The 22,310-nt window shown below is 43.0% G+C and overlaps 1 protein-coding gene across 6 annotated transcripts in view; it reads right to left on the bottom strand.

Moving 5' to 3' along the window:
* Positions 1–22,310, bottom strand: part of smoc1 (SPARC related modular calcium binding 1) — a 247,025-nt gene that overhangs the window by 101,265 nt on the left and 123,450 nt on the right. For all 6 annotated transcript variants that reach the window (XM_043698112.1, XM_043698113.1, XM_043698114.1 and 3 more), the window contains one exon: positions 13,006–13,088. In XM_043698112.1, the coding sequence (XP_043554047.1) occupies positions 13,006–13,088 (83 nt within the window). The remainder of the gene's footprint in view (positions 1–13,005; positions 13,089–22,310) is intronic.

Raw genomic sequence — 22,310 nt, 5'->3', positions numbered from 1 at the left:
TTGGAACTCAATTCCCAAAGTTCACTGAATATGATACAAATGCAGCGATCACCCAACACTCCATCGAAAATAAATGATCAATCGAAAAATTATATTTGGAATGTGCTTTGTTTAGAACAGATTGCCGAAGGGAGCAATCGGAGTTTGCAGCCTGAAAACAGTCAACTAAATAAAGGGAATAAAACGTAGCGCTTGCATTTAGATAGCTTCTCAGGATATCCCAAGACACTTTTCAATGAAGAAAATTCTGCTGAACTGTTGTCACTATTGGAGAACATGGCACCCAATATACACACAGTAAGATCCCACAAATAGAAATTTAATTGCAATGAGATAATCCATTATTTTAAATATGTTTGTTGAAAGATAAACATTGCCCAGGTCGCAGAGGAGTACTCCCCTCTGTACTTCTTCCAACTAATATTATGGAACAGTTATATCCACCAAAGTTTAGTGTCTGGTCAAGCAGTACTGACAGGAAAGCACTCCCTCTGTAAGTTGGTCAGTTGAAGGGCAACAGTTCCATTTCTAAACGTTACTGAAATAATAAGCAAGGTGAGCTTTAGATTAGAGCAGTGAACAGAACAGCCAAGATCGTTCACTAACCCAGAAAAAAAAAGCAACTGGTTCATTTCATTTCTATTAAAGGTGTCACATCAAATGAAGCCAACTTAAAAACCCTCCAAGGCATCACTCAAGATCTTGACAGAGGCACTTTTATGGTACCAATCAAAACCAGGAAACAAATCATGGTGTATCTCTGCTGAAATGCAGAGATTGAGTTTCACGCCAACATTACAAAACCTCCTGGGAGTTGTGTTATTCCCAATTGAGCGTGAGATTGGCCATCAACTGCAGCTTATGCGAGCAGCTCACAAAGATAGGCTACGATATAGGACAGGCACATTTCGGGCTTTCTGGGCTGGCTGAAATGGGGGCCCACAAAGGAAATTATGCATCTCAACTAGCTTGATATCCCCAGAGGAACAAAGGCAAAACATTCTGCACATCCCCACCAAATGCAAGTCGGCAGATACAGCTGCAGCAAAAATCATGAGAAACGTTGGGGGGAGGGTGAGAGGAATGAGCACCAAAGTTCCTTACGTACAGAGTACAAGTTTTTTTTACAAAATGCTCTGAATTACTCACTAACAAATCCACACTGACTGGAGATACAGCCACTTCTGTGCCATAAGGAATAAGGCAAGCATCGCTCCAAAGCTTCAGAATGTACAAGGCCTTTCATGTGGTCACAGAATTCAGTCTGGAGCAATTATCATTTCCCAATCCTAATCTTTGGCAAGTAAGAGTGATATAAGATTTCTCGCTCCATGGCTGGATGGAGTAAGTCTTAAAGAAATACTGATGACCATAAAACAGCTATTCATCAAACGCTATTAAACGCCGTGGAGCCTGTTCCATCTAGCACAGACAAGTTGCCAAAAACTGAATGGACATTTGCCAAAAACTACACAACATACTACTAAATCTACAGCCCTAATTCCACCAATAAATTGCGATATTAAATACATCTTCGGATTTTAATGAATTTCTTTTAGTGGGGACACTTTGTGCTCTAAGTATTAAATCAACTGAACTAATAATGATTGCATTGTGTTTATGTTAGTTGAAACAATTTATGTCTGCTGCTAATGATTTCTGTACAGATGAATTTTTCTTTTAGGGACTGTTGTCAGAGAGGAATGACTGCTGCCTGAGTGGCTATGAGCTCAGAATGACTGCTGCCTGAGTGGCTATGAGCTCAGTTGCTATTGCACATTCTGGTCCATGGAATTTTTAACTCGAACCTTGCCTGCTTTCAATCGGCGTTGAGCCACGGAAGTTATATTTTCCAGTTTCTGGTCCTGCACCCGAGTGACTGGATTGACAGTCATGATGGTCGGGTCACAGCAAGAACAAGGATACGTTCTGTGTGTGCCCCGAGCCATATGAACCCACAGGGGTGTGTGAAAATCTGGACTATGTTCCCAGCATGCAGCTGCTTTGTGCTGGCTTAAAAAAGCCTCAAGGGCAAGGAAAGTAAAACAGTTGGTGTTATGATTGGTGGCGTGTAATCATATTGTCGCATTCAGGCAAAGGGTATTGATTGATTACGTACTTTGAGCATTTGGAAAGAAAGACTTGCAATTGGAGAACCCCTATGTGGGCCTGAGGCTTGAGCCTGGCCAAGGTGACCATTGACAAGTCCAAGCAGTGAGCCATAAAAGTTATCATTACACCCAAATGGTTTCCTCTCTTCCATGGTTACATCACTGTCCAGGTCGCCCTGGACTAGGGAACATGTTATCCACCCATTACTACTATCCAATTCGAGTCTTCCATGACTGATGGACACTGCAGGAGCTGGAGTGCATTATTTCCCCTATAACATTTACAAAACATTTGGATAAGTACATGAATAAGAAACATTTGGCGGGTCATGGGCCATGTACAGATAGGGGGAACTAATTTAGTTTGGAATTACAGTCAGCATGGACTAGTTGGACCAAAGGGTCTGTTTCCAGGCTGTTAAAAAAATCTTAATTTAAACTCAAGCTTCCTTTAAATTGTGTTCCCAGTTATAATGCTCCTTTTAATGCCTGGTTCCTCAGTTAATTAGGGAAGAAAGTGAGGACTGCAGATGCTGGACTTCAGAGCTGAAAATGTGTTGCTGGAAAAGCGCAGCAGGTCAGGCAGCACCCAAGGAACAGGAGAATCGACGTTTCGGGCATAAGCCCTTCTTCAGGCTTATGCCCGAAACGTCGATTCTCCTGCTCTTTGGATGCTGCCTGACCTGCTGCGCTTTTCCAGCAACACATTTTCAGCTCCTCAGTTAATTAGTTAATTTGATGTAAGTTTTCAAATGAGTAGAAAGGGGAACTTTTATATGGTCTTCAACAAAGCAGAAGGACACGGTGTTGGTGGATGGGAGGTAATGTTACACTGAAAGATCTGGGTCTAGTTCCATGTTTCACCATCTAATTCGAAGTTATACCATTGCTCTAACATCGTTTTGGCACATCCACACAGACATGACTGCGGACAAAAGGCTTCTTCTCCCCCCTCTTTCCTCTCCATGCTCCCCAGCATGTGGTGAAAATTTGAACAAACTAAATATCGGCTGCAAAAATCTGACCAGTCCAGATCCCACCACAAATCCATCCCCCAGCCCTCTGAACATGCCCAAAGTTTTGAGTTCTGTTTCCTTCAGCAACCAAGGAATATGTAGAGTGGACAGTTGTCATAGAATTCCTCCAATATGGAAACAGGCCATTTGGCTCATTGAGTCCACTCTGACCCTCCAAAGATCATCGCACACACACTCATTCCCCTACCCTATCCCTGCGTTTCCTCGGGCTAACCCACCTAGCTTGCATATCCCTGGACTCTATGGACAATTTAGCACAGCCAATCCACCGTACCTGGACATCTTTGGACTCTGGGAGGAAACCGGAGCACCCAGAGGAAAACCATGCAGACACAGAGAGAATGTGTAAACTCCACACAGACAGTTGCCCGAGTCTGGAATCGAACCCGGATCCCTGGCGCCGTGAGGCAGCAGTGCAGAGAATTCAAATCATGAACAAACATTCATGAGCATGACGTTGCACCAGCTATCCACATACTGTATTCTTCTACCATAACTGAAAATGTGTTGCTGGAAAAGCGCAGCAGGTCAGGCAGCATCCAAGGAGCAGGAGAATCGACGTTTCGGGCATGAGCCCTTCTTCAGGAATGTTCTTCAGGAATGTCTGATCTCCAGCATCTGCAGTCCACACTTTCTCCTCTTCTACCATAACTACAACCTTGAAACACAGTCTTGTTTTAAATTGGATCCAAATACTACAACAGAACAAGAAAAGTCCATAAAAGATAAAAGATTTTGAAAGCCTGCTCAGATCTTCAAACTAAAGGCACTGGGTTGGGTCACGACAACGTTCATTCGTTTCTGGAGCCTCCATTTGATATGCTAACCAAAGATGAAAGTTTCCTCTTCATGATCACACTTTAAAGATTACATGAAAACATTGGCAGTTTCTATACAATTTTCAGTGTGAGAGAATTTACACAATTTTTTTTTCATAATTTGGCACTATCATGCTTAGGAGAAGTATGTAAAATTCATAACTTTCAAAACATGAACTTAATTCAGTGTGGCATCATTTGGAACTGATCTTTGACAATGTGCGTTGCAAAAGACAGCTGCTAAGGATCATCTGACCTGATCTGAGCATTCAAAAACACCCAGACTGCCCCACAATAGACAAAGCGATTCATTCTACAACAAGAGGTGTCAAACTGTTCACATCCTGAGATCATCCAAAAGACATTCCTGTACTGAACAGACTTTCCTGAAATGAAGGAAGTGATTGTCTTACCTCGCTCCTCTACCCACCCACCCCACTCCCACACAGACACAACCCTCAGCATGAGTGTCTTCAAACAATAAGACCATAAGACCATAATACATAGGGGTGGAAGTAAGGCCATTCGGCCCATCAAGTCCGCTCCGCCATTCAATCATGGCTGATGGGCATTTCAACTCCACTTACTCGCATTCTCCCCGTAACCCTTAATTTCTTGTGACATCAAGAATTTATCAATCTCTGCCTTGAAGACATTTAGTGTCCCGGCCTCCACTGCACTCCGCGGCAATGACTTCCACAGGCCAACCACTCTCTGGCTGAAGAAATGTCTCCGCCTTTCTGTTCTGAATTTACCCCATCTAATTCTAAGGCTGTGTCCACGGGTCCTAGTCTCCTCACCTAACGCCAGTGCCAGTATGTCCTTCCTGAGGTGTGGGGACCAAAACTGGACACAGTACTCCAAATGGGGCCTAACCAGAGCTTTATAAAGTCTCAGTAGCACAACGGTGCTTTTATATTCCAACCCTCTTGAGATAAATGACAACATTGCATTCGCTTTCTTAATCACGGACTCAACCTGCATGTTTACCTTTACAGAATCCTCGACTAGCACTCCCAGATCCCTTTGTACAATGAACCAGGTTGTGATGAATCAACTTAAGAATGATGCTATATTTGTTAAGGGGAGGGCGAGAATTTACATGGTAGGGCACTCATGTTTATCCCCTTGTAATCTTTAAGCGCTGACTGTAGAAAGACACACAACAATAGTACCAATAGCATCTCGACCTTCAGAACCAATCATCCACCTCTTTCTTTGCAGGTCTACCAAAACAGTAAGCTGACCTTCTAGTGAGATGTTACAAGGAGCGAGCTAGTGGGAATCCAGAACCAGGGCTGACGTAGACCACTTAGAACCGAGATAAGGAGCAATGTCTTCACTTAGAGAGTGGCGAGCCTGTGAATTCCCTGCCACAGAAAAAGGTTGAGGCCAAAACATTGAATGTTTTTAAGAAGGAGTTAGATATAGTTCTTCGGACTAAAGAGATCAAAGGGGATGGGGAGAAAGCGGGAGCAGGCACTGTTGGAATATTGCGTGCAATTCTGGTCTCCTTCCTATCGGAAAGATGTTGTGAAACGTGAAAGGGATCAGAAAAGATTTACAAGGACGTTGCCAGGATTGGAGGAGTTGAGCTACAGGGAGAGGCTGAACAGGCTGGGGCTGTTTCTCCTGGAGTGTTGGATGCTGAGGGGTGTCCTTATAGAGGTTTATAAAATCATAAGAGGCATGGATAGGGTAATTAGACAAGATCTTTTCCCTGAGGTGGGGGAGTCCAGAACTAGAGGGCATAGGTTTAGGGTGAGAGGGGAAAGATACAAAAGGGACCTAAGGGGCAACTTTTTCACACAGAGGGTGGTACGTGTGTGGAATAGGCTGCCGGAGGAAGTGGTGGAGGTTGGTACAACTGCAACATTTAAAAGACATCTGGATGGGTATATGAATAGGAAGGGTTTGGAGGGATATGGGCCAAGTGCTGCCAAATGGATCTAGATTAGGTTAGGATATCTGGTCGTCATGGATCAGTTGGACCGAAGGGTCTGTTTCCATGCTGTACATCTCTGTGACTCTGAGTCAGATGATCAGCCAGGCTCCAAGGGCTGAATGGCCTGTTCCCATTTTCTATGCTTCCATGGAACCGACTTTGTGACAACTGTACATTCCTGGAGTTTGTTTGCATGTGAGTGAATGCCTCAGCACTAGATGTTGAGGTGAGCGCATAAATCTTCTTACTTGAAGTTTTGCGACTGGTTCTTCAAACTGTCCACACACTCAGAGGTCAAACAAGACATGATGAGATTAGATTACTTACAGTGTGGAAACTGGCTCTTTGGCCCAACAAGCCCACACCAACCCTCCAAAGAACAACCCACCCAGACCAATTCCCCTACATTTACCCCTTCACCTAACACTACGGGCAATTTAGCATGGCCAATTCACCTAACCCGCACTTTTTTTTTGGACTGTGGGAGGAAACCAGAGCACCCGGAGGAAACCCACACAGATACTGGGAGAATGTGCCAACTCCACACAGACAGTTGCCAGAGGCGGGAATTGGACCCGGGTCTCTGGCGCTGTGAGGCAGCAGTGCTAACCACTGTGCCACTGTGCCGTCCCTAGAATCTTCCTCCCACAAGCTTACTGATTACGGAGAGTTCCAAAGGGACCTGTAAATTCAGCAGTTCATTCTCACTCTGTCCACAACAATTGAGGACCAATCAAAGAATCTCATAAGGTTACCTCCTATTGCTACACAGGAGCTTGTGTTTATTATAGAGCCTTCATTATAGAGCCACACAGATATTCAAACCGAAATTGGCAGTAAGCTAAAGATGGAGACATTAGGACAGGTGGGCATACAGCTGGTCAGAGACATAAGTTTAAGTGACTGACAGTGATGAAAGGTTTAAGCATGGACTTCCTGAGCTTAGGATCTGTACAGGCACAGCCACCAATGGCCATGACGGTAGTGGGAAATGTTCAAGAGAAGACACAGAGTTGGAAGGAAACAGATCTTATGGGGCGTTGTTGAGGTAGAGACATAGAGAACTGACACCACCTAGGCATTTGAATATGAGACTGAAAATTTCATTATAAAGTCAATAGTTGATGGGAGCCAATGTTGATTAGCAAACTCAAATAAATGAGACTTGGCACAATATAGGATACAAAATGCACAATTTAGGTTGAATTCAACTTTATAAGTTTGGAAAGCATTGGAATAGTAAAGTCCAGAGGGAACAGTAGTATACTACATCTAGTATATGTCATATAACACAATGGTGGAGTATTGGAAATCCTGTTCTAGTGATGGTATCAATATTTCCAGCAAGGTTGTTGAATAGCTATAACTGGAAATCCCAATAGGTTTTGCTTTCCCTGATTCCGACTTATGAAGTGAATTGCAGGATCTCCAGTGGCAGAGGTCAGCTGACACAGCACAGCTCAAGGGTTTAACTCTGGTTAATGTACACAGCTCAGCGACTCTCTGGATAAACTTGAGTGCATCCAGAAAGCAGCAAAAAAATGGATTGTTTTGTCAGAAATCTTCAGCAGCCTATGATTTACAGTTGAGTCTGTTTTAATTTCTTCTTATTCTACTTCTGGCTGTAAACACTTTGCCAAAGAGCCTCATTGGTTGAGGTGTTGCTATGGAGGAAATAATCAGAGTACACTTGCCAAACATCTAATTCTCCTCTAATGCAAATTGTTGTGATCTTATGAAAATTAGTGCTCTTCCATTTGTCCTTATAAGTGCAAGTTGTACATTTCCAGCAAGATATCCTTGTAAAGTATGGAGGGGGAAACCATGTACCTATTTTCTACAAGAAAAGTTGTCAGTCTAAACGGCACTGGAAAGGAGGTACGGACAGGAATACCACTACAGTTAAAGATTTACTTTGCAAGTTTGAGTTGGAAGGCATTTACTTGAGAAAGAAAAGTGAGGTATTTAATTCCTGGCTGCTCCCTCATGATTTGTAACACTAACCCCATTTTAACCTTGGATATTTTCTGTAAAATTAAAAAAATGTGGTCAATAATATAGGATGAGGACAAGGAAAACCATTTCACTCACTGACATCAGTCTGAAGATGAAAACTATGACCATGTGTTTTTCAAAGGAGATATAAAAACGTCTGATGATTGCCAAGACATAGATCTTTCTGAAAGCCGACTAGATTCAGGATCAAATCAGTGTGTATTATTTAAACCAGCACAACACCAAAGGTCAACAATTTATACTGCCTTCTGAGTGTAATAGTTCACATTAGCGTTCTTTGGATTTTCTGTGGTTAACAGGAAACTAACAAAATTTTGTAGAGCCTGGAACAATGTGGGCAATGGTGACAATTGTGGCAGTATCGGAAGAGGAAAGGAGATGAATTCCTGATGAAGGGCTTATGCCTGAAACGTTGATTCTCCTGCACCTCAGATGCTGTCTGACCTGCTGCGCTTTTCCAGCACCACACTCTCATATTGGAAGAGGAGTCTGGCAATATCCATCTCAACACTGGGATGCTGCATCTTTTATGTATCTTCTAGACAGCCAGGTGAGTTTCTCACCAAGTAATGGTGAGGTGCTAATTAAGGGGGAGTATTGTTTGTTAAACATCTTACTAACACAACTCAGCTCATGAATAGAAATTACTGGAAAAGCTCGGCAGGTCTGACAGCATCTGTGGACAGAAATCAGAGATAATGTTTCAGATCAAATGACCCACCCTCAGAACTATCCAAAGAGGTAATTTTCTTTGTCTTTTTCTCCAAAGGAATATTTCTGGGGAAGGTTCACAAAGTTGTAATTATAAACTCCACTCCAGCCACTGCAAATTCTCAACTCATGAACATTGATCCATAAGTTGTTCCGTGGAAGAGTCACTTGACGTGAAACACTAACTTTTCTCTTCACAGTTGCTGCCAGACCTACTGAACTTTTCCAGCAATTTCTGCTTTTGTTTCTGATTTACAGCATCCACAGTTCTTACGGGTTTTATTTAGTGAACAGCTTATTAATCATCAGCTTCCTTTTCTTACCAAACCACGGCAAACAAATCAGACATCAAGAATTCTCAAGATGAAAGTACCTGGCAACCTTACTAAACTACTGGCTATGAAAAGGCTCTATGTTGCTTCACACTTGGCAACATCTCAGGGCACGATACATCGGCACCAGCCGCATGCCAGCCCTTATCCACAGACATTGGCATCCAGCGTGTGCCAACTCCTCACATTCCTCATGCATCTCTCCAATCCACTTGCTGATATTTAGGAAGCACAGGTCTGCTTTTGTAGGGCGCACTGCTACCTAGGCTGCTGCAAAGACACTTTGTGTACAGGAACAGGCACCTAGCTCATGGGTTGGATCAGGCTGCATCTCAGGGCTACTCCCGTGTTCACTTAGCACTCTCTGACTCACTTAGTGCCTAGCTGCATGCTCACAGAATCCATACCTTGCCTTGCTAGGTCATGCCTCTCAGCACACATATGCCTCAGCCAGAGCAAACGGCTACCAGTACTTCCATCGTGTCACGCTTTTGTTTACAGACAGTGAGTAGGGATCTGCCCAGGTAGAGGGATGTCTTACTATGTGGCACACCATGACACCAATTTGACACCTACAGGATATGCAAACTGAATGTGCTTCAGCTCCAAATGCTGGATAAAGGTGATTTGCACCATTCCATTGGTGCTGGGAAACCGAACATGGGGATCACAATTTCAGAAGTCAACAGCAATTTAGAAGAAAGAGACTGCTGGTCAAAAGCATCCCATCAACTTTGGAACTTCCAAGGGTGCTGTGAGAGGAGGGGAACGTCATTTTATCAAATGTCATTAGTATGGCAATATGCTGAATTAAAATGTGAATGATTGATGTTGACATCACTGAATCACCAACTATCAATATCATGGGCGTTACCATTGACCAAAAACTCTACTGATTCAGCCATATCATCACAGTGGCTACAAGACCAGGTGAGAGGCTAGGAATGTTGCAGTATTCCTTCAGACTCACCTTCAGACTCCCCAAAGCCTGACGACTACCAACAAGGCACAAGTCAGGAATGTGACAGGACACTCTCCCACTTGCATAGATGAATGCGGCTCCCACAACTCTCAGGAAGTTTGACACCATCCAGGACAAAGCAGTCCACAGTGTGATTGGCACCACATCCACAACACTTACTCCCTCCATCAACGATGCTCAGTAGCAGCACTGTGTACTAGCTACAAGATGCACTGCAGAAATTCACCAAAGATCCTTAGTCAGCACCTTCCAAACCCATGACCACTTTCAGTTGGAAGGACCAGGGCAGCAGATATATGTGAACCTGCAAGACTCCCCCCAAGTCACTCACCAACCTAACTTGGAAATATTGCCATTGCTTCACTGTCGCTAGGTCAAAAATTCCCCCTAAATGCATTGAATGTCAACCTACAGCAAATGGACTGCAGCAAATCCAGGAAGGCACGTCACTCCCACCTTCTCAAGGGCAAATAGGGATGGTCAATAAAAGTTGGCCCAGTCAGTGACACTCATATCTCACGAGTCAATAAAAAAGATCGATACAGGGCCTGGGATGGGAATGGAATAGTGGAACTTCCTTTTTGATGTCATGTGTTGGTCACTTAACCGGCATGGCACCGTCACCAAGCTGGTGACCAGGGCTGCAGTAGAGCCAATGGCATGGCCAGGACTCCTGAGAGTGTGGTTCCTCTGCTAGGACCAGGCAAGGCGAGTGGAGGGGCTGGGGATGCAAGTGGAGAGACACATCACCCTGGCAGTGAGGCAATCTGCTGGAGAACCGCGAGAACAGGAGCAGCTTTCTGAGGGAAGGAGGAAAACCTCCTCATTTACCTCAACGAGCCAGACAGAGTGTGATAGACACCAGTAAGTGAGAGCTAAGCCCAGCTAGGAGGTTGCCGTTCCTAACAGCACTGTGCTGCAGTACCCATCTAACACAGCCTGCATTCACAAGGGCAATTAGGGATGGGCAATAAATGCTGGTCAGTAATAATCACATTTCAAAACAAAACAATGCTTAAACCTGGAGGATCAAGCCCAGATCAGCATTTACTTCCTGCAATAAATTCTGATGATGGCTTTTCAAATGTAGACACCAAAATAACAGTTATTGAAATACACACTTCTAAGACCTACTTGAGGAATAATAAGCAGGAAGTGTTCACAGAGGGGGTTCAGTTATAAGGAAGAGCTTAGCAATCTGACTGTTACCGACATTTCTTGGCTATCTTTTATCACCACAACATCATGAAGTTCCACTCCACTGAATTTGTGCAATGGAATGTTAGGCTGTACAAAGAGCACGGTGTTACTTCAGCAGAATGCCATGATGTTGCAGGTCCATACAGAACATCCTCCTACGTTGTACCTAGCCAGGAACTCCACAGCCTTCAATAAAGTTAAACAACCTGATTGCCAAACACCAGTAAACATCCAGAATAATATTTGTAAAAAGACCAAACTTCAAGTGATCACAATTTACCCACAGGAGTAAAGGGCACTAATTGATTCAGACTGGTTATGGTGATGCCATGGAGAAACCAATGAGAAATTGAGAGCTCCCTGATCTCTCAGGTAATTCAAAAATGGCACAAGGCTTCATCATCTAGCCAACCCCAGGTTGCAAATGTTTAGTGTTATTGCAAATCAGTTTGTACGCGAATCAGAACACAATGCAGGACAATATAAAATAGCCATTTGTAAGTACAGGAATCATTCACACGTTGGGTCTTTAAAGTTACTATTAATCCACTCCTGTACAGGATCCTGTATGCATGAATGTTTTTAAGTCAGACATTCATAAATTGGGAACCACCTGTATTGCTTTTGTCTGCAGAAAATGATCCCTGCAAACGAATGCATGTCACTGAACATTGCCAACTAATCAGCACTCTATAAGTTATTGCGATCATTTGAGATTTGCCATTCATGCATTTGTCCTGATCAGTGTAAGATGATAAGGTTCAACAGCTCTCCAACAATATTCAAATTCTCTACTATCGAGTGGCTGTTAATAACATCTGTACAGGGTAGCCCTATGCAATGCAAGAAACTGATCACCTAAACAACAAACCCTGAATAGACTATGATCCACTTTGAGATCAGAGACACTTATTTCGTACAATTAGCTGAGTAGAAACTGTCTAGAGTAGGCTGAATGAATCTCATTTTAATTCATTCCTTTTTCAGGCTTTGTGGCTCAGTGGATTCATCTAAAGATCTTTTGCGATATTCACTACACCTATAAGAAAAGTAAATTAGATTCTTGATGGCTTGCTTGCATAAAGAGTGATTATTTGACTATCTCACTCAAGCAGATACCTCACAATTGGAGGTATTGTGGATTTACTGGAAAGGTGTAATCTATTCAGTTTCAGTATATATTCGTTTGATTGCCAACATTTGCAGTGACAAACACATGAAGTTTGGACCGCCAGAGAATGTTTAAAAAGTAGCTCTGATTCTGCATTCTTCATTTGATGGTGGGTTTTAGTGTAAAGCAATCTATATCTATAAAGCGATCTAAACATCATCTTTTCGTTGCTTGGCATTTGCCTGAACGTGTTGAGTCCTATGAGCCTCAGATCCTTTTAGCCTGTGTGACTCAGCACTGATTTAATCACTGATCTCTGGGTCTTCTTTAAAGGTTTTTGACTGTAGATCCATGAAGAAGCTCTTGGTGTCACTCCGAGAACTTTGCCCTTTGCATCATTGCCCAATATCACTGGCACAGGAGATTTTCTTAACCGTGTAAGTGGCAGCGGATCAGACTTTAACATCAATCAATATCGAGGGGCAAGGCAGGCAGAGGGTAGGGAGTCTGATGACAGGTGGGGGGGGGCTCAACTGTGTTTTTTTTTCTAATTCACTATCAATATTTGAGATGGTTTAATCTGCAATCAATTAAAAGCCAATCAGTCAAATAACATGTGTCTCTTCTACAATCATGAAAAATGACTCAAAGACAGCGATATTTGGCAGTGGTCTTGCCCCAGTAGACTCTGATCACTCTCTATCATGCTGACGAGGAAATGGTGATGTGAAAAGGGTATTACCTTGCAGCTCTTTGTCCTTGAATGGGTCATCTCCCTCCAGGAGCTTAGATCTGGCATTGCTGTCACAGTCCGGGTTTTGGTAACTGGAAGACACAAGAGCAATACTCAAAATACACATTGGAAACTAGTTGGGCTCATGCCAGGTATGGGCTCTGTATACTGTAAAAGGCAGTCAATGCATGGTCACCTGGTTGACTCATGGAGCTAAAAGCTAGGAGTGCTCAATAATCTTCCTCTCCCTTTCAACAAGAAATTATGTGAATTCTTCCCTCTGTCTGAATTGTGTGACGTTTCAGTTAAAAATTGCTTTCAGATTCGCATCCTGCTTTCCGGTGGGTAGCAATATCATATTTTCTCGATTTGAAGGAGCCGGTGTTGGACTGGAGTGGACAAAGTTAAAAATCACACAACACCAGGTTATAGTCCAACAGGTTTATTTGGAAGCACTAGCTTTCGGACCGCTGCTCGTTCATCAGGTGGTTGTAGAGTATAAGGTCATAAGACACAGAATTTATAGCAAAAGTTTACAGTGTGATGGAACTGAAATGGTATATTGAAAAAGACCTGGATTGCTTGTTAAGTCTCCTATCTTTTAGAATGGCTATGTTGGTTTCAGTTCCTTTTCTCAATGTTGGTTTGTGTTACAAATACCAGACGTGTACCAGGCATGGCTGTTCACTACGTTAGCACACCGTCACTTCTTTGTTTGGGCAGCCTGAACAAATTATACCTGGGGCTTAAAGTAGTCCTGCCTTCGGCACAAATTGCCACTATTTTTACAACTATCAGTCGGGATCTATTCTCAGGGAAAATAAAATCAACAATCTTACAGCAGAAAACAATTTTCTATTGAACTGGGAGTGAAGGCTTGTTGAGCTTGAGTAGTGGGAGTTATGCACATCTGGCCATGCAGTCTCTGGGGGAGGGGCTGCTGAGCTTTCTCTTCCCCCATCGAGGTGGACGCAGGAATGTGGGAGGCTTTCAGCTCAACTCGTGCTTTTAACCTTCCAGCAGAAACTGAGCAGTCAGGAAGGTGTGAACTGAACAGCACCAAATCACATCCACGTTGCTCCAAACACAACTGTGCATGTTACTTACAAACATGTGCTAGCAACAGTGCATTCTAGCATAGAACAGCTGATAAGGCCCTTACCCATTGTATTTAGCTATGAACGCGGTGCTTTATTTCCCACCTAGTTTAGCCCAGCTTGAGTACACAAAGAAAACTGAAACTCCTGCAATGGTAAGTAACTGTGAAATCACTTAGTGCGCCACACTGACCTGGCACCTTGTGAACTTTTACTGGCTTCCCTGGGGGGGGCCTCTCCTCCACTCCCAACCCCCCCTCCCCTCTCCCCAACAAAGGAGTGGACGAACAAAGCATTTTGGCACCTGTAACAACATCTGACCAGAGCAAGCCACAGCCAATAGGTCACATATGGTCTTCCATCCAGGGCAGATTTCAATAGAAAACTACTGTTTAAACAATGGATAAAAAGAAATAAATTGTGCAGCAGGGAGGAACTTGCATATAGAAGGCAGACAATAGCATTTACAATTCACATCATTCCCAGCTTAGTCACACAAGCCATGATACATCGGGTTAATCATGAATTCTGTGTAAGAATGAGCGAACCACGTAAACATTCCCAAATATTGCATTCAGTCATTCTCAGAAAAGTGAGGCTGGGAATATGTACCTTCTCACAGTTTTGTCGGCACATTTGATTTTAAGGGGCTGAGCTTTCTCTTAAAAATGAAATTAAGATTAAAACTAACATTCTTAAATTCACGGACGGTACTTTACATTATCTTGCATCAGTGCACTGAAGTTTTTTTTTCTGTATCTTAAGTAAACATTTCAACTTGACGTCAGCTGCAGCATTAAATTTCTGGAAAAACCCTTGATCTTGAAGGCGCTGAAAGTTTCATGACCACATGATTTTTTTCTATTGTAAAATAAAGTTAAACAGGGCGATGTTATTCACCTGACATGGCCTTCTGGTGAATAGTGTCAATTATATGACAGAGAAACAGTCATCACAGTTCCTTCTCAAGTATTTATCCCTTTCCTTATTAAAAGGTACAATGGATTCTACTATCATTGTTGTTTCTGATCGGGCCTCTCTCTCCCCGTAACTTTTCTTTGGCTACCTTAATTTTATGCCTTTCAGTTACCAGTTCATTTGTAATTGAAGACAAATTTCCCCAATTCCCTATACTCTGAATACAACAATTACTTGCATTTATGTAGCACCCTTAACAAAACTAATCATTTTCATAGTGGCATTAAAAGCAAAATTCTACACCTTGTCATGTAAACCTATACTGAAAATGTGTTGCTGGAAAGCGCAGCAGGTCAGGCAGCATCCAAGGAGCAGGAGAATCGACGTTTCGGGCATGAGCCCTTCTTCAGGAATTAGCATGCCTGACCTGCTGCGCTTGGATACTGCCTGAACTGCTGCGCTTTTCCAGCAACACATTTTCAGCTCTGATCTCCAGCATCTGCAGTCCTCACTTTCTCCATGTAAACCTATATTCAAGCCTCTGGCTCCAAACATTGCTTTTTTAGTTCTTTTGTGGAATGTGAGTTTTGCTGGATGGGCTAGACTTTGTTGCTCATCACTACCTACTCTCCAGGAGGCTGGCGGTGAGGCAATTACAAAGCAAATGATGGAGCCATTAAATTTAGGGATATTCAGGGAGATCAGTATCTGATGAGCAGAGATGTCTCAGAAAAGTGTGAGGCAGACATAATTACAGTGACAGGAAGGAGTGTAACAGCGGGGAAATTAAATACAAGGATAAGAATTTTAACAGTGTTTCTGGGAAATGCAACAGATCACTGCAATACCTGCAATGCAGGTTAAATTATTTCAATAGCCTGCCCAGCCTCTTCCCCCATCTCCTTTAAACACAAAAGTAGGCACAGGATTTTAAAAATGTTATCTCCTGACCTATCCCCAATTCATTGTAGGTTTGACAGTTTGACGGAAAGAGAGAGGACAGATTAGATAAAGCAGAGGAGTAGAAAAAGGGACAGAAAGGAGAAGTAAGATAAAGCATTAACATTTGAAATGAGGCATCTTTAAAATTTCTAAGTACTGACTCCATGTAGGAGCGAGTGATCAGTTTAAATTATTCCCCTCTGTGGATCAGAAACGTCAATCACTATCACGTTAAAAATTACAATGTTAAAAAGGTAGTTGAACATTTAATTAACTTGCTGTAGCAGGTTGAGTGAATATTTAATATACAATCCAACCAGTTCTTAATATTAACTTGGAAATGAAGTGTCAGATGCCACTTTTTACCAAAGTGAACAGTGGATGGCTTAAATGGATCAGCAAGTTCTGCAAGTAATGCAAAGTCTATCTCTGATTTGCTTAAATATTCTGGTTGATTTAACATTACTAACAGGGTGCTTCTTTAAGGGTGCCATTATTTCTCCAGTAGTACCACATGGCCCTATAACTATGTAATGACTGCTCTGTGGTTGCTGTTAGCACAGCTGCCTCATAGCACCAGGGTCCCAGGTTCGATTCCAGCCTCGGGCAACTGCCTGTGTGGAGTTTGCACATTCTCCTCGTGTCTGCGTGGGTGTGCTCCAGTTTCCTCCCACAGTCACAAAGATATGCAGGTTAGGTGAATTGGCCGTGCTAAACTGCCCATAGGTTAAGGTGTGTTAGTCAGAGGGAAATGGTCTGGGTGGGTTACTCTTCGGAGGGGCAGCGTGGACTTGTTGGGCTGAATGGCCTGTTTCCACACTGTAGGGGATCTAATCGGATGCAGTCAGCTCACACTTTATCCCTTTTGTGAATAATCAATAGCTGAATACATATACATACTGTATATAAAATAAATTTAAAGTTACAGCTACTGTAAAGCTAGTCCTGAACACACTGCAACCCTTTCAAAGATGAGGAAGTATTTTCAATAAACGCAGGATTTTGAAGGGCTGATTAACCATGGCTTCAGTTTTGCAAGCCATTGCCATAAAAAGACTCAAACTGCAAGGAGGAACTGGATAGCTCAACCTTAATGATACAAGTTTCATTTTGATTGGGTGGGGTGATTGCAAACTGAACGAGGCTCAACATCAAGAAAAACAAGGTATAAATGGGGACAAGACTTCTGCCCACAATAACTACAGCAAAACTACATTTTTTTACAAAAAAATGAAAATAATCATTTGACTCTATATGACGAACAACAATCTACGTGAACTTGGCTTGTCCACTGAGTGGAAAGCAGTGTCCTCACAGAAGTCTTTAAACTGGAACACATTGTAAATGTTGCTGAGTGTGACCTGAATTGAAGGTCTAGATTGGAGCACAGCAGGTCAGGCAGCATCCGAGGAGTAGGAAAATCGACATTTCCTGCTCCTCGGATGCTGCCTGACCTGCTGTGCTTTCCCAGCACCACTCTAATCTATACTCTGGTTTCCAGCATCTGCAGTCCTTGTTTTTACCTGAATTGAAGGTCAACAGTCTCATCAAAGAAAGAAGACTTTGTACTTATATAACGCTTTTCACAACCTCAGGACAATATAAAATATTGTCAAAAAGAATGTTAAGGTCATAGAGAAGTACAGCATGGAAACAGACCCTTCGGTCCAACTCGTCCAACCTAATCGAGTTCCATTTGTCAGCACTTGCCATATCTCTCTAAATTCAGTGTATTTAATTTGACTGACTTTTTTTTTGTTTGTCAGCAGTTTACAGGTCATAGAGTCATGGAGATGTACAGCACAGAAACAAACCTTTCGGTCCAACCTGTCCATGCCAACCAGATATAACATACGAGGAACGGCTGAGGATCCTGGTATTATATTCATTGGCGTTTAGAAGATTAAGGGGAGATCTAATAGAAACTTACAAGATAATACATGGCTTGGAAAGGTTCTTGATGTCACAAGGAATTGAGGGCTACGGGGAGAATGCGGGTAAGTGGAGTTGAAATGCCCATCAGCCATGATTGAATGGCGGAGCGGACTCGATGGGCCAAATGGCCTTACTTCCACCCCTATGTCTTATGGTAATATGGTCTTATATCATAACTTAATCTAGTCCAATCTGCCACCATTTGGCCCATTTCTCTCAAAACCCTTCCTACTCATGTACCCAACCAGATGCCTCTTAAATATTTCTACAGTCAGTTCTGCTATAACATGGTAGTTCCGTTCTCGTGCAACCTCGTGCTATAAGAAAATCATGTAATAGCAGCATCATTTAAACTAATGAGGCAGGAATCGCGTTATAACCAATACACGCTTTAAAACTTTGCACTTTAGAAACACTGACCCAATTCGTCAATTAATGTGAATTCGTATTAATGAAACGTGCATTATAGCAGAAAGACCTGTAACCGTACCAGCCTCCGCCATTTCCTCTGGCAGCTCCTTCCATACACGCACCACCCCTAGGTCCCTTTTAAAGCTTTCCCCTCCCACTTTCAACCTATTCCCTCTAGTGTAGACTCCATTACCCCGGTAAAAAGATCTTGGCTGTTCACCCTATTCATGCCCCTCATGATTTTATAAACTTCTATAAGGTCACCCCTCAGCCTCTGACACTCCAGGGAAAACAGCCTCAGCCTATTCAGCCTCTCCCTGTAGCTCAAATCCTTCAACCTCAGCAACTTCTTTTCCGTACCCTCTCAAGTTTAACAGCATCTTGCCTAGAGCAGGGTTAGGAAGTGAACATCCACCCTGGGGAAAGATATAAAACAGACCGAAGGGGCAACTTTTTCACTCAGAGGGTGGTACGGGTATGGAATGAGCTGCCAGAGGATGTGGTTGAGGCTGGTATAATTGCAACATTTAAGAGGCATTTGGATGGGTATATGAATAGGAAGAGTTTGGAGGGATATGGGCCGGGTGCTGGCAGGTGGGACAAGATTGGGTTGGGATATCTGGTCGGCATGGACGGGTTGGACTGAAGGGTCTGTTTCCATGCTGTACATCTCTATCGCTCTATGATGACCAGAGGGAAGACAAAACTTCTGCATTGCCTCTCCAGGACTACACTCGCTATCATCCACCACCTTCCCCCACCTCACCACAAGCCTATGAAATCCCAAGCTTTCATTTCCCTTTATATACCTAATAGATTCCAATTCATCCTATTTCTCTCTCCATCCATTTCATTCTCAATCCTCAAATGTCACTGGTTAAAGGACACATAGGGTCGGTCCCATGTACTTAAGAATTCTGAGCTAAGGGGGCAGAAAAGTGTCTCCCTGAACACACCCTTGACAGTCCCCTCTCCAACAGTGTCCAACTATAAATGCCTGTGTGGTAGAAAGTCACATATCTTGACTCAACTAGTTATAGCACAACTCTGATGCAGAGCAGACTTGAACATGGCTCTTCAGGACCAGAGGTAGGGACACTACCACTGCACCACAAGACCCTTACAGGGTACTGCATGCTTCTTCCATTGCAGAGTTGAACAAGATGGAAAAGTAAATTACCAATTTTCCAACCAGAAGAATGGACACCTCTTTGATGGGCTAATTACACCTTGCTCTGACTGTACAGAATCATTCCATCACCAAAAACAGGCCAAAGTAGAATTGAATCAACAAAAGAAGCTGTACCCACTGCTTCCCCTAATGGTGGGGAAAGGGAGGGGCATAATCAAAGTTACTGCGTACTTAAGCAAAAGGTGGAATCCAAAATAGTTTGCTTTCAGTTCGGATCCAAGACATTAGGTCAGACAGATACTGTTATGACACAGCAGTGAATCCTTCTGCTAAATAAGCAAAACACCCAGAAAAGCTCACCTTACCTCGTAATCTGTTAAAGTATAAGTGACAGTGTCTCTGTTCAGGCTGTCCTAGGACAGATGTGTTGTCCCAGTCGAAGTGATGTCCTTCTTCATCACTAGTGAGAGTGGGTCATGTCTTTTGGTGACTAGTTGGTGTTCTCTCACTAGTATCCTTATATACAGATGAAGAAGGACACCACTTTGACTGGGACAACACATTGTACTAGGACAGGCCAAACAGAGACATGCACAGGAATTCCTAGAGGCCTGGCATTCAAACCAGAACTGCATCAATAAACACATCGATTTGGACCCCATTTACCAAACTCTGAGAAAAAGAACCAGAAATGATATCATCCACCTTACCAGACCAACATACATAAATAGGAAGTGGGTCATAACACCAGCGCTTCAACAGAGGCTTACTGATGATGTACCTAGCATGGTGATGAAATGTCTGAAAACAAACTTTCCAGCTCAGCGAGCAAACACACAACCCAATCTTCATACCCCTCTTTGTGGATATCTAACAATTCCTTGAAATAAGCTTTTTTTGCAACCACTTTGACAACTTGCATCAAATCACTTTATTTTGGAAATCTTTCTTTCTAACATTTCCTTCATAGCAGTAAGGTCAATCCTTGAACATTTCTCAGCAGCACTTGTTGCCGAGTATATATTATCCCAGTGGGAATGGTGATTCAAAGGATCTTCCATCTGCAAACCTTTCTTGGATTGTTCCATAATATGAGATTTCCTTTAAAGTACTCGACAAATAGGCCAGTCTATTGATTCTACAAGTATTATTTCAACAAATATGGTACTTTTAACTGTCAGTGTTCTGAAGAAGGGGCACTGGTCCTGAAAGGTTAACTCTGTTTCTCTCTCTACAGATGCTGCCAGTTTCTGCAGCAGTTTCAGATCTCCAGCATCTGCAGCTCGTTGCCTCACCTTTAATTATTCTTTTTGCCTTCTTAGCCTACCAGGCAAGGGGTAACATCCATTATTCTTTCCCAGCAAGCTCATGTAATGGCCATCCTGAAGACTGGTGTAGAAACATACAAAATAGCAGGAGTAGGCCATTAGGCCCATCAAGCCTACTATGCCATTCATGACTGATCCTCCACCTCAACATGGGAGACAGTCAGCATTGCAGATGCTGGAGATCTCGAGTCCAAGTGTGTGGTGCTGGAAAAGCACAGCCAGTCAGGTAGCATCCGAGGATGCTGGATCCGAGGATCCAGGACCACACCCTTCGACTCAACACACCCACATCCCGTGGCACCATTAGCTTCTAGACATCTGTTTCATTCTTAAGTATATTCAGTGCCTAGGCCTCCACATCAGTCTGTGGTAGAGAATATCACAGGGTCACCACCCTCTGACTCAAGATATTTCTCTCCGTGTTAGTTTAAAATCCTCTACCCCTACCCTGAGGCCGTGACCCCTTGTTCTGGGCTCTACAGCCTGGAGCAACATCATCCCTGCATCCAATGTGTGCAGCACCGAGATAAGTTTATCCATTTCAATGAGGTCTCTTTCCACTCCTCTAAACTCCTGTTAACACGGACCTAACTTTCACTTTGAAGCCACGAGTCTGGTTCAGCCTTAAGTACCTTTTCTGCACATACCCAGAGAAAGGGAGGACTGCAGATCAGATTCGACAGTGTGGTGCTGGAAAAGCACAGCAAGTCAGGCAGCATCCGAGGAGCAGGAAAATTGATTGTCAGATTGGTTGCCCCCTACCTGGTACCTCAGTGTAAATGCCAAAGTCTTCCCAGTTCTCCAACTCCTTTGCTTGTTAGTCTTTATCAACTTATCTTCTGATTTGTTTCCAGTGACTAAAACATCTTGATTATTAGGGCTTCTACATCTCATGATATTCCCACTTTGTTCCATAGTCCTTGTTCTTATCAAGCTACTACAAGATCAGAATTCTTTTTATAAGTTCACAATCTATCCATTGGCCATGCTGTCTTCCAGATCCACTTTCAGAATTTGTATTGCATTGTCTGGTCTTCTGCATCCATAGGAGACAGTGAGGTCTGCAGATGCTGGAGATTAGAGTTGAAAGTGTGTTGCTGGAAAAGCACAGCAGGTCAGGCAGCATCCGAGGAGCAGGAAAATCGATGAATCAGAAAATCTGATTCCTGATGAAGGGCTCCGGTCCGAAATGTCGATTTTCCTGCTCCTCGGATGCTGCCTGACTTCTGTATCCTTACTTCATTTTGGCAATCCAAGGATTCTACCTACTGTTTAGTCAGCGTTTCTATTAAGCAGCCTAATGGAATGCTATCCTTTGTTATGAGGAATATCAAACATAACAGTAATGATGGATTACAGAGGAAATTAGTGAGATCACATTCAAATACCATGAATAATTTTGGTCCCCTTACTTAAAGGAAGGATATAAATTCATTGGAGACTGTTCTGAAGAGATTTACTACATTAAAACCTGAAAGGAACAGGTAGGCTTATGAAGCGAGGTTGGACAGATTGGGTTTGCTTTCAATGGAGCCTGAAACAATTGTGTGG

This window comes from Chiloscyllium plagiosum, chromosome 10, assembly GCF_004010195.1.
Source record: "Chiloscyllium plagiosum isolate BGI_BamShark_2017 chromosome 10, ASM401019v2, whole genome shotgun sequence".
Taxonomy (NCBI): Eukaryota; Metazoa; Chordata; class Chondrichthyes; order Orectolobiformes; family Hemiscylliidae; genus Chiloscyllium; species Chiloscyllium plagiosum.
Note: the sequence above shows the minus strand (reverse complement) of the source record. Positions and strands in the feature narration are given on the sequence as shown.